Below are 14,359 nucleotides of genomic sequence, written 5' to 3' on the forward strand. Positions count from 1 at the left end.
GTACAGGACTACTGGGAATCAGCATAACAACATAACATGGTACAGGACTACAGGGAATCAGCATAACAACATAACATGGTACAGGACTACAGGGAATCAGCATAACAACATAACATGGTACAGGACTACAGGGAATCAGCATAACAACATAACATGGTACAGGACTACAGGGAATCAGCATAACAACATAACATGGTACAGGACTACTGGGAATCAGCATAACAACATAACATGGTACAGGACTACAGGGAATCAGCATAACAACATAACATGGTACAGGACTACAGGGAATCAGCATAACAACATAACATGGTACAGGACTACAGGGAATCAGCATAACAACATAACATGGTACAGGACTACAGGGAATCAGCATAACAACATAACATGGTACAGGACTACTGGGAATCAGCATAACAACATAACATGGTACAGGACTACTGGGAATCAGCATAACAACATAACATGGTACAGGACTACTGGGAATCAGCATAACAACATAACATGGTACAGGACTACAGGGAATCAGCATAACAACATAACATGGTACAGGACTACTGGGAATCAGCATAACAACATAACATGGTACAGGACTACAGGGAATCAGCATAACAACATAACATGGTACAGGACTACTGGGAATCAGCATAACAACATAACATGGTACAGGACTACAGGGAATCAGCATAACAACATAACATGGTACAGGACTACTGGGAATCAGCATAACAACATAACATGGTACAGGACTACAGGGAATCAGCATAACAACATAACATGGTACAGGACTACTGGGAATCAGCATAACAACATAACATGGTACAGGACTACTGGGAATCAGCATAACAACATAACATGGTACAGGACTACTGGGAATCAGCATAACAACATAACATGGTACAGGACTACTGGGAATCAGCATAACAACATAACATGGTGCAGGACTACTGGGAATCAGCATAACAACATAACATGGTACAGGACTACTGGGAATCAGCATAACAACATAACATGGTACAGGACTACAGGGAATCAGCATAACAACATAACATGGTACAGGACTACAGGGAATCAGCATAACAACATAACATGGTACAGGACTACAGGGAATCAGCATAACAACATAACATGGTACAGGACTACTGGGAATCAGCATAACAACATAACATGGTACAGGACTACTGGGAATCAGCATAACAACATAACATGGTACAGGACTACTGGGAATCAGCATAACAACATAACATGGTACAGGACTACTGGGAATCAGCATAACAACATAACATGGTACAGGACTACTGGGAATCAGCATAACAACATAACATGGTACAGGACTACTGGGAATCAGCATAACAACATAACATGGTACAGGACTACTGGGAATCAGCATAACAACATAACATGGTACAGGACTACTGGGAATCAGCATAACAACATAACATGGTACAGGACTACAGGGAATCAGCATAACAACATAACATGGTACAGGACTACTGGGAATCAGCATAACAACATAACATGGTACAGGACTACTGGGAATCAGCATAACAACATAACATGGTACAGGACTACTGGGAATCAGCATAACAACATAACATGGTACAGGACTACTGGGAATCAGCATAACAACATAACATGGTACAGGACTACAGGGAATCAGCATAACAACATAACATGGTACAGGACTACTGGGAATCAGCATAACAACATAACATGGTACAGGACTACTGGGAATCAGCATAACAACATAACATGGTACAGGACTACAGGGAATCAGCATAACAACATAACATGGTACAGGACTACTGGGAATCAGCATAACAACATAACATGGTACAGGACTACTGGGAATCAGCATAACAACATAACATGGTACAGGACTACTGGGAATCAGCATAACAACATAACATGGTACAGGACTACTGGGAATCAGCATAACAACATAACATGGTACAGGACTACTGGGAATCAGCATAACAACATAACATGGTACAGGACTACTGGGAATCAGCATAACAACATAACATGGTACAGGACTACTGGGAATCAGCATAACAACATAACATGGTACAGGACTACTGGGAATCAGCATAACAACATAACATGGTACAGGACTACTGGGAATCAGCATAACAACATAACATGGTACAGGACTACTGGGAATCAGCATAACAACATAACATGGTACAGGACTACAGGGAATCAGCATAACAACATAACATGGTACAGGACTACTGGGAATCAGCATAACAACATAACATGGTACAGGACTACTGGGAATCAGCATAACAACATAACATGGTACAGGACTACTGGGAATCAGCATAACAACATAACATGGTACAGGACTACTGGGAATCAGCATAACAACATAACATGGTACAGGACTACTGGGAATCAGCATAACAACATAACATGGTACAGGACTACTGGGAATCAGCATAACAACATAACATGGTACAGGACTACTGGGAATCAGCATAACAACATAACATGGTACAGGACTACTGGGAATCAGCATAACAACATAACATGGTACAGGACTACTGGGAATCAGCATAACAACATAACATGGTACAGGACTACTGGGAATCAGCATAACAACATAACATGGTACAGGACTACTGGGAATCAGCATAACAACATAACATGGTACAGGACTACTGGGAATCAGCATAACAACATAACATGGTACAGGACTACTGGGAATCAGCATAACAACATAACATGGTACAGGACTACTGGGAATCAGCATAACAACATAACATGGTACAGGACTACTGGGAATCAGCATAACAACATAACATGGTACAGGACTACTGGGAATCAGCATAACAACATAACATGGTACAGGACTACTGGGAATCAGCATAACAACATAACATGGTACAGGACTACAGGGAATCAGCATAACAACATAACATGGTACAGGACTACTGGGAATCAGCATAACAACATAACATGGTACAGGACTACTGGGAATCAGCATAACAACATAACATGGTACAGGACTACAGGGAATCAGCATAACAACATAACATGGTACAGGACTACTGGGAATCAGCATAACAACATAACATGGTACAGGACTACTGGGAATCAGCATAACAACATAACATGGTACAGGACTACAGGGAATCAGCATAACAACATAACATGGTACAGGACTACTGGGAATCAGCATAACAACATAACATGGTACAGGACTACTGGGAATCAGCATAACAACATAACATGGTACAGGACTACTGGGAATCAGCATAACAACATAACATGGTACAGGACTACAGGGAATCAGCATAACAACATAACATGGTACAGGACTACTGGGAATCAGCATAACAACATAACATGGTACAGGACTACTGGGAATCAGCATAACAACATAACATGGTACAGGACTACTGGGAATCAGCATAACAACATAACATGGTACAGGACTACTGGGAATCAGCATAACAACATAACATGGTACAGGACTACAGGGAATCAGCATAACAACATAACATGGTACAGGACTACTGGGAATCAGCATAACAACATAACATGGTACAGGACTACTGGGAATCAGCATAACAACATAACATGGTACAGGACTACTGGGAATCAGCATAACAACATAACATGGTACAGGACTACTGGGAATCAGCATAACAACATAACATGGTACAGGACTACTGGGAATCAGCATAACAACATAACATGGTACAGGACTACTGGGAATCAGCATAACAACATAACATGGTACAGGACTACTGGGAATCAGCATAACAACATAACATGGTACAGGACTACTGGGAATCAGCATAACAACATAACATGGTACAGGACTACAGGGAATCAGCATAACAACATAACATGGTACAGGACTACTGGGAATCAGCATAACAACATAACATGGTACAGGACTACTGGGAATCAGCATAACAACATAACATGGTACAGGACTACTGGGAATCAGCATAACAACATAACATGGTACAGGACTACTGGGAATCAGCATAACAACATAACATGGTACAGGACTACTGGGAATCAGCATAACAACATAACATGGTACAGGACTACTGGGAATCAGCATAACAACATAACATGGTACAGGACTACTGGGAATCAGCATAACAACATAACATGGTACAGGACTACTGGGAATCAGCATAACAACATAACATGGTACAGGACTACTGGGAATCAGCATAACAACATAACATGGTACAGGACTACTGGGAATCAGCATAACAACATAACATGGTACAGGACTACTGGGAATCAGCATAACAACATAACATGGTACAGGACTACTGGGAATCAGCATAACAACATAACATGGTACAGGACTACAGGGAATCAGCATAACAACATAACATGGTACAGGACTACTGGGAATCAGCATAACAACATAACATGGTACAGGACTACTGGGAATCAGCATAACAACATAACATGGTACAGGACTACTGGGAATCAGCATAACAACATAACATGGTACAGGACTACTGGGAATCAGCATAACAACATAACATGGTACAGGACTACTGGGAATCAGCATAACAACATAACATGGTACAGGACTACTGGGAATCAGCATAACAACATAACATGGTACAGGACTACTGGGAATCAGCATAACAACATAACATGGTACAGGACTACTGGGAATCAGCATAACAACATAACATGGTACAGGACTACTGGGAATCAGCATAACAACATAACATGGTACAGGACTACTGGGAATCAGCATAACAACATAACATGGTACAGGACTACTGGGAATCAGCATAACAACATAACATGGTACAGGACTACTGGGAATCAGCATAACAACATAACATGGTACAGGACTACTGGGAATCAGCATAACAACATAACATGGTACAGGACTACTGGGAATCAGCATAACAACATAACATGGTACAGGACTACTGGGAATCAGCATAACAACATAACATGGTACAGGACTACTGGGAATCAGCATAACAACATAACATGGTACAGGACTACAGGGAATCAGCATAACAACATAACATGGTACAGGACTACAGGGAATCAGCATAACAACATAACATGGTACAGGACTACTGGGAATCAGCATAACAACATAACATGGTACAGGACTACTGGGAATCAGCATAACAACATAACATGGTACAGGACTACTGGGAATCAGCATAACAACATAACATGGTACAGGACTACTGGGAATCAGCATAACAACATAACATGGTACAGGACTACTGGGAATCAGCATAACAACATAACATGGTACAGGACTACAGGGAATCAGCATAACAACATAACATGGTACAGGACTACAGGGAATCAGCATAACAACATAACATGGTACAGGACTACTGGGAATCAGCATAACAACATAACATGGTACAGGACTACTGGGAATCAGCATAACAACATAACATGGTACAGGACTACTGGGAATCAGCATAACAACATAACATGGTACAGGACTACTGGGAATCAGCATAACAACATAACATGGTACAGGACTACTGGGAATCAGCATAACAACATAACATGGTACAGGACTACTGGGAATCAGCATAACAACATAACATGGTACAGGACTACTGGGAATCAGCATAACAACATAACATGGTACAGGACTACTGGGAATCAGCATAACAACATAACATGGTACAGGACTACAGGGAATCAGCATAACAACATAACATGGTACAGGACTACTGGGAATCAGCATAACATGGTACAGGACTACTGGGAATCAGCATAACAACATAACATGGTACAGGACTACTGGGAATCAGCATAACAACATAACATGGTACAGGACTACTGGGAATCAGCATAACAACATAACATGGTACAGGACTACTGGGAATCAGCATAACAACATAACATGGTACAGGACTACTGGGAATCAGCATAACAACATAACATGGTACAGGACTACTGGGAATCAGCATAACAACATAACATGGTGCAGGACTACTGGGAATCAGCATAACAACATAACATGGTACAGGACTACTGGGAATCAGCATAACAACATAACATGGTACAGGACTACTGGGAATCAGCATAACAACATAACATGGTACAGGACTACTGGGAATCAGCATAACAACATAACATGGTACAGGACTACTGGGAATCAGCATAACAACATAACATGGTACAGGACTACTGGGAATCAGCATAACAACATAACATGGTACAGGACTACTGGGAATCAGCATAACAACATAACATGGTACAGGACTACTGGGAATCAGCATAACAACATAACATGGTACAGGACTACTGGGAATCAGCATAACAACATAACATGGTACAGGACTACTGGGAATCAGCATAACAACATAACATGGTACAGGACTACTGGGAATCAGCATAACAACATAACATGGTACAGGACTACTGGGAATCAGCATAACATGGTACAGGACTACTGGGAATCAGCATAACAACATAACATGGTACAGGACTACTGGGAATCAGCATAACAACATAACATGGTACAGGACTACTGGGAATCAGCATAACAACATAACATGGTACAGGACTACTGGGAATCAGCATAACAACATAACATGGTACAGGACTACTGGGAATCAGCATAACAACATAACATGGTACAGGACTACTGGGAATCAGCATAACAACATAACATGGTACAGGACTACTGGGAATCAGCATAACAACATAACATGGTACAGGACTACTGGGAATCAGCATAACAACATAACATGGTACAGGACTACAGGGAATCAGCATAACAACATAACATGGTACAGGACTACTGGGAATCAGCATAACAACATAACATGGTACAGGACTACTGGGAATCAGCATAACAACATAACATGGTACAGGACTACTGGGAATCAGCATAACAACATAACATGGTACAGGACTACTGGGAATCAGCATAACAACATAACATGGTACAGGACTACTGGGAATCAGCATAACAACATAACATGGTACAGGACTACTGGGAATCAGCATAACAACATAACATGGTACAGGACTACTGGGAATCAGCATAACAACATAACATGGTACAGGACTACTGGGAATCAGCATAACAACATAACATGGTACAGGACTACTGGGAATCAGCATAACAACATAACATGGTACAGGACTACTGGGAATCAGCATAACAACATAACATGGTACAGGACTACTGGGAATCAGCATAACAACATAACATGGTACAGGACTACTGGGAATCAGCATAACAACATAACATGGTACAGGACTACTGGGAATCAGCATAACAACATAACATGGTACAGGACTACTGGGAATCAGCATAACAACATAACATGGTACAGGACTACTGGGAATCAGCATAACAACATAACATGGTACAGGACTACTGGGAATCAGCATAACAACATAACATGGTACAGGACTACTGGGAATCAGCATAACAACATAACATGGTACAGGACTACTGGGAATCAGCATAACATGGTACAGGACTACTGGGAATCAGCATAACAACATAACATGGTGCAGGACTACTGGGAATCAGCATAACATGGTACAGGACTACTGGGAATCAGCATAACAACATAACATGGTACAGGACTACTGGGAATCAGCATAACAACATAACATGGTACAGGACTACAGGGAATCAGCATAACAACATAACATGGTACAGGACTACTGGGAATCAGCATAACAACATAACATGGTACAGGACTACTGGGAATCAGCATAACAACATAACATGGTACAGGACTACTGGGAATCAGCATAACAACATAACATGGTACAGGACTACTGGGAATCAGCATAACAACATAACATGGTACAGGACTACTGGGAATCAGCATAACAACATAACATGGTACAGGACTACAGGGAATCAGCATAACAACATAACATGGTACAGGACTACTGGGAATCAGCATAACAACATAACATGGTACAGGACTACTGGGAATCAGCATAACAACATAACATGGTACAGGACTACTGGGAATCAGCATAACAACATAACATGGTACAGGACTACTGGGAATCAGCATAACAACATAACATGGTACAGGACTACTGGGAATCAGCATAACAACATAACATGGTACAGGACTACTGGGAATCAGCATAACAACATAACATGGTACAGGACTACTGGGAATCAGCATAACAACATAACATGGTACAGGACTACTGGGAATCAGCATAACAACATAACATGGTACAGGACTACTGGGAATCAGCATAACAACATAACATGGTACAGGACTACTGGGAATCAGCATAACAACATAACATGGTACAGGACTACTGGGAATCAGCATAACAACATAACATGGTACAGGACTACTGGGAATCAGCATAACAACATAACATGGTACAGGACTACTGGGAATCAGCATAACAACATAACATGGTACAGGACTACAGGGAATCAGCATAACAACATAACATGGTACAGGACTACTGGGAATCAGCATAACAACATAACATGGTACAGGACTACTGGGAATCAGCATAACATGGTACAGGACTACTGGGAATCAGCATAACAACATAACATGGTACAGGACTACTGGGAATCAGCATAACAACATAACATGGTACAGGACTACTGGGAATCAGCATAACAACATAACACCATAAAATATATTTTGATTTGTTTAACACTCTTTTGGTTACTACATGATTCCATATGTGTTATTTCATAGTTAACATGTCTTCCCTATACAATGTAGAAAATAGTTAAAAATGAAGAAAAAAATCCTTGAATGAGTAGGCTTGTCCAAAACGTTTGACTGGTACGGTATATATGTAAAATCGCAATTTGATTTCTTGCCCATATCGTGCAGCCCTATCTGATACCATGTACACACACACACAGCCACACACACACACAGCCACACACACACACAGCCACATACACAGCCACACACACACACAGCCACACACACACACACAGCCACACACACACACACACACATCCACACACACACGGTATCTCCGATACATTATCTTGTACCTCAGTCATACTACATCCTCTCTGCTGAGACCGATTCACCGATAAAGATACACCAATGTAATATATAATATATAATAGAGTAATAATACGGCTATATCCTAATTACAGAGGAGAGCCATGTAATGTACCATGTTACAACACTGTAGGTGTCTGTCTGTCTGACTGCTTGTCTGTCTGTGTGTCTGCCTGTCTGTGTGTCCATCTCCTTCTGCTCTCTCTCTCTCTCTCTCTCTCTCTCTCTCTCTCTCTCTCTCTCTCTCTCTCTCTCTCTCTCTCTCTCTCTCTCTCTCTCTCTCTCTCTCTCTCTCTCTCTCTCTCTGTCTCTGTCTCTATTACTGTCTGTCTCTATCTGTGTCTCTCAGTCTGTCTCTCTCTCTCTCTCTCTCTCTCTCTCTCTCTGTCTCTGTCTCTATTACTGTCTGTCTCTATCTGTGTCTCTCAGTCTGTCTCTCTCCGTCTCTGTATCTCTCTGTCTCTCTCTGTCTCTCTCTGTCTCTCTCTGTCTCTCTGCCTCTATCCGTCTCTCTCTCACTGTCTCTCTCTGTCTATCCGTCTCTGTCTCTATCTGTCAGTCTCTCTATCCCTTTCTCCCTCCCTCTCTCTCTCTCTCTCTCTCTCTCTCTGTCTCCCTTTCTCTCAATGTCTCTATTACTGTCTGTCTCTATCTGTGTCTCTCAGTCTGTCTCTCTCCGTCTCTGTCTCGGTCTCTCTCTATCTCTCTGTCTCTCTCTGTCTCTCTCTCTGTCTCTCTCTCTGTCTCTATCTGTCAGTCTCTCTGCCTCTATCCGTCTCTCTCTCTCTGTCTATCCGTCTCTATATGTCAGTCTCTCTGTCTTTATCTGTCTCTCTCTGTCTCTCTCTGTCTATCCGTCTCTGTCTCTATCTGTCAGTCTCTCTGCCTCTATCCGTCTCTCTCTCTCTGTCTCTCTCTCTGTCTCTCTCTCTGTCTCTCTCTGTCAGTGTCTCTGCCTCTATCCGTCTCTATCGCTCTGTCAGTCTCTCTGCCTCTATCCGTCTCTCTCTCTCTGTCTCTCTCTGTCTCTCTCTGTCAGTGTCTCTGCCTCTATCCGTCTCTCCGTCTCTATATGTCAGTCTCTCTGTCTCTGTCTCTCTGTCTCTATCTGTCAGTCTCTCTGCCTCTATCCGTCTCTCTCTCTCTCTCTGTCAGTCTCTCTGCCTCCATCCGTCTCTCTCTCTCTGTCTCTGTCTATCCGTCTCTGTCTCTCTCTATCTGTCAGTCTCTCTGCCTCTATCCGTCTCTCTCTCTCTGTCTCTCTGTCTCTGTCTATCCGTCTCTGTCTCTCTCTGTCTCTCTCTATCTGTCAGTCTCTCTGCCTCTATCCGTCTCTCTCTCTCTCTGTCTCTCTCTCTGTCTCTCTGTCTCGTGCTCTAACCCCCTCTCCATGTATTAGACAATTCTGATAAGTTTAGATACAGACAAAAACAGAAGAGACATGTTAAATAATTAAACAGATATCATTAGAGTTGTGCTAATGTTCTTTAATAAAGAGTCAGTCGTACATACATTACACAATCAATATGGGCCATAAACTCTTGTCTGCATCTTTATGGTACCCTATTCCCTACACAGTACACTACTTATGACCAGGGCCCGTACAGGGAATAGGGTGACATTTGGGACGCATCGCCAGTCAGGAGAGGGGAAGAGGCAGATAAATGAGTCAATTAATATTCTTGTGAATTCACATTACCCCCCGCTCACCGCCAGGGACAAATGCGCCAAATGTTGCCCATAATTCACTTCACAATGAGGCGATCCGGCGTGCTCTACAATATCAGCTAGTCAAGACAAGTTGACGAATCTCACTTTGCGACAGAAGACTGAATGTAGGAACATTGCACTATACTGGAAATGAAAGATATTATGTGGGATGGCTACACCTCTGGGCCTATCTTCTGTCTCTGTACAAGTTTCCCTGTGGTCATGATGATGTCATGCCTCACACTACTGAAACAAGACCCCATGAACCGTTCTTCCTTCAAAACTACCCTGGATTTCAAACTGATTTAAATGTATATTTTATTCATTTAGTAGACGCTCTTATCCAGACCGACTTAAAGTTAGTGCATCCATCTTAAAGGGGCAACCAGCAATTGCGACATCCATTTTTGGACTTATAAACTAATGATATGTACCCATTGATTGTTGAAGAATATAACTTATAAAATGCCTCATGAGCTTAGTTCAACGGTCATACTCCATCAGAACCCTAAATATTTAACTGGTTTTACTCCAATGTTTGTAAACAAAGAAAATGTAAACAACCCGTATATATGTTTAAGCATGGTTAAAACTATAATGTTGATATAATGGATGGTCATTCCTTGCATCCATTACATTTCTCCAGCCCCATCCCTCAGCTTTTTACCGAAACAGGGGCGGGGGGGGGGCACTTTCTTATTGTTTCTACTGCTGATTGCCACTTTAGGGTAGCTAGGTACGACACAAGCTCTATCAAGACAGACAGACTATTTTGGCAGTATTCAATCATGGTCACAACATTGTCATATGTTACATGTTAAATGCCTATAGGACACTGACAGGCATAAATTGGAGGGTTGCTGGAGGCTAACACTGCCTCTCATATTACAATTATTTTACATGGGGAATTGTTTTCCATTACATTTAGAGGAGGACAGAGATTCCCTCGGTTACATCCCAAATGGAACCCTATTCCCTATATAGTGCACTACTTTAGACCAGAACCCTTTGGCACCCTATTCCCTATATATAGTGCACTACTTTAGACCAGAGCCCTATGGCACCCTATTCCCTATATAGTGCACTACTTTAGACCAGAGCCCTATGGCACCCTATTCCCTATATAGTGCACTACTTTTGACCAGAGCCCTATGGCACCCTATTCCCTATATATAGTGCACTACTTTTGACCAGAGCCCTATGGCACCCTATTCCCTATATATAGTGCACTACTTTAGACCAGAGCCCTAGGGCACCCTATTCCTTATATAGTGCACTACTTTTGACCAGAGCCCTATGGCACCCTATTCCCTATATATAGTGCACTACTTTTGACCAGATCCCTATGGCACCCTATTCCCTATATATAGTGCAGTACTTTTGACCAGGGCCTCTATGGGGGATGCGACCAGACATCTCCCCTCTCATACTCTCTCCTGAATAATTCACTCACCACACAGCAAAATAGCTTGAGTGGTGCTGTTGCTATTTCCACACACAGCGTTTTTTTTAATCATACACAGGTTTTATCCTAAATGGAACCCCAGTTCCTTTTTAATGCACTACTTTTGACCAGAGCCCACAAGGCTTTAGTGCATACTATATAGGAAATAGGGTGCCATTTGGGAAGTACACACAGAGACAACCCACTTTACCTTTATGGGAAATAGCCTATCCCTGTTTCTTGATGATGCAAGATGTTTATGTGCCAATTGTAAAACTGCAATTCAGTGCTACTTGAATTTAATCACATTTTCCTGAGAAATGTATATATTTATATATATTTATAGCCTAACAACAAATAAGTTATACAGTACCCATGTGTTAATAATTCTGCACTTTAACTTTCAAAGTAAAGATATTTGAGATGTAATTAGTTCCCGAATGTGAAAGGATCCATTCTCAAAAAATGATTTTGGAACACAAAGCGGATGTTATAAATGTATCCTACATTGCCATAACTGTATCGTGATATAAATCAAATAATTACGATTAAATAAAAGGCACCCAACGAAGGTGTTTATTTTTAACAGTTTTTGGGCTCATTTTGTCCAATAAAAAAATAACTTCAATAAGGCTGGTAGAATGTAGGTGTCTGTAGGCTATAAAACCAAAGTCAGATCGATGATAATGGACCATGAAAATAGTGAAACTAACGATCAAATGTAGCTCATTTATGGGCGCGAACAGAATAACAACAACAACAAAAAAAAGGCTACTTTTTATGAATATCATGCTACATAGATAGAAATGATATTGTTCGTCAAAAGTCAATGCATTACAATGGTAAAATGACAACGACTGGAAACGTATCTTTAGAGAACCGTGAACTCTGCGGCACCCATCCACGCGACCGTTTTATCACAGCGCGCTCGTGACTGCCTGGCGTTTTCAAAAATATAAAAAAATAACTGAATTCCAAAAAACTCGTAAACAAGATACAAAAACTTCACTTCGACCATAATATTTCAGTGATACGACTCACCTATTCCCAAACTAAACAGTAAGAACCTGCAACTACTAACCTTTCTGCTGCTTGAAGGACTGTATGGAGCCCGAGTGATGCACCATAGTGCCGTTTGGTTGTTGATTATTATTCCCCCACCTCGTAAATACTATTTCGTATTTCGAAAAACAAGGTTACCGAATAGGGAAACTATGGTGGGATTGCGTAGGTGTTCTCGCAGCTACCATCCATGCCCAGTAGACTACAGTCATCACAGCAGCGATATCTAAAGCGATGCGGATACCACAACAACACCTGTACCGAGTACCGTCCCCTCCGCATGCTCCCCATCCGTGGCTGTTGTCATGGTAACGAACCGGAGGGGAGGTCCGGTGATGGCAGTGGTTCCTTCTCTTCACCCCCTTCACACGGACACAGCTGACCTGGTTCTGAATTTAGGCTACATTGTCTCTATAAATGGCCAGTCTTTTGAAAATAACAATACAAAATCATGTCCATTTTCCTTGGTATAAGATTATCATTCATCCTTAGGGTCTACCACTGTCATCACACCATCAATGACTTATTGTCTATCCTGACTGGCACCATTACCTGAGGGGAACTTATTTTTAATAAGACTTGTGAGATAGTTGTGAGAGGTTGCACTGAGATAGATGGCCAGAGCCTATATGGCTTTGAGACAGTTACTTGCTATTCAAGAGTCTGGAGTTTCCTCAGGCTGGTCACAGAGTAAGCCAGGTTGGACAGAGATATTAGAGGCTAGAGTTTCCTCAGGCATTTCTAAAGTGTAAACCAGGTTTGACAGAGACATTAGAGGCTATACTTTCCTCAGGCAGGTCACAGAGTAAACCAGGTTTGACAGAGGCATTAGAGGCTGGCTATGAGCCTGTGAGAAAAACTTCCATGCAATCAATACTGTCTTGGCTAGGGCTACAGCTAGGCTAAGGCTGAGGCTACCTACTTCTGGTGGTGCTGACACACACACTTCTCTCCTGCTGTGGAGATTCTAGTGGGAGGAGAGAGAACAGGATATTATAATCTATTCTCATGAACTAGATTCTGTTCATTCTCACGGACTAGATTCTATTCATTCTCACGGACTAGATTCTATTCATTCTCACGGACTAGATTCTATTCATTCTCACAGACTAGATTCTATTCATTCTCACGG

At 41.7% G+C, this 14,359-nt stretch overlaps 1 protein-coding gene across 1 annotated transcript in view; it reads right to left on the reverse strand.

Moving 5' to 3' along the window:
- The window catches only part of LOC106584753 (anoctamin-3), a 143,874-nt gene extending 130,253 nt beyond the window's left edge, over positions 1-13,621 (reverse strand). Inside the window, exon 1 of the mRNA XM_082968260.1 lies at positions 13,247-13,621. Within this exon, the coding sequence (XP_082824386.1) occupies positions 13,247-13,292 (46 nt within the window). The 5' untranslated portion in view covers positions 13,293-13,621. The remainder of the gene's footprint in view (positions 1-13,246) is intronic.
- Between the last annotated feature and the right edge of the window lie 738 nt (positions 13,622-14,359).

Source organism: Salmo salar, chromosome 23, assembly GCF_965601325.2.
Source record: "Salmo salar chromosome 23, fSalSal1, whole genome shotgun sequence".
NCBI lineage: Eukaryota > Metazoa > Chordata > Actinopteri > Salmoniformes > Salmonidae > Salmo > Salmo salar.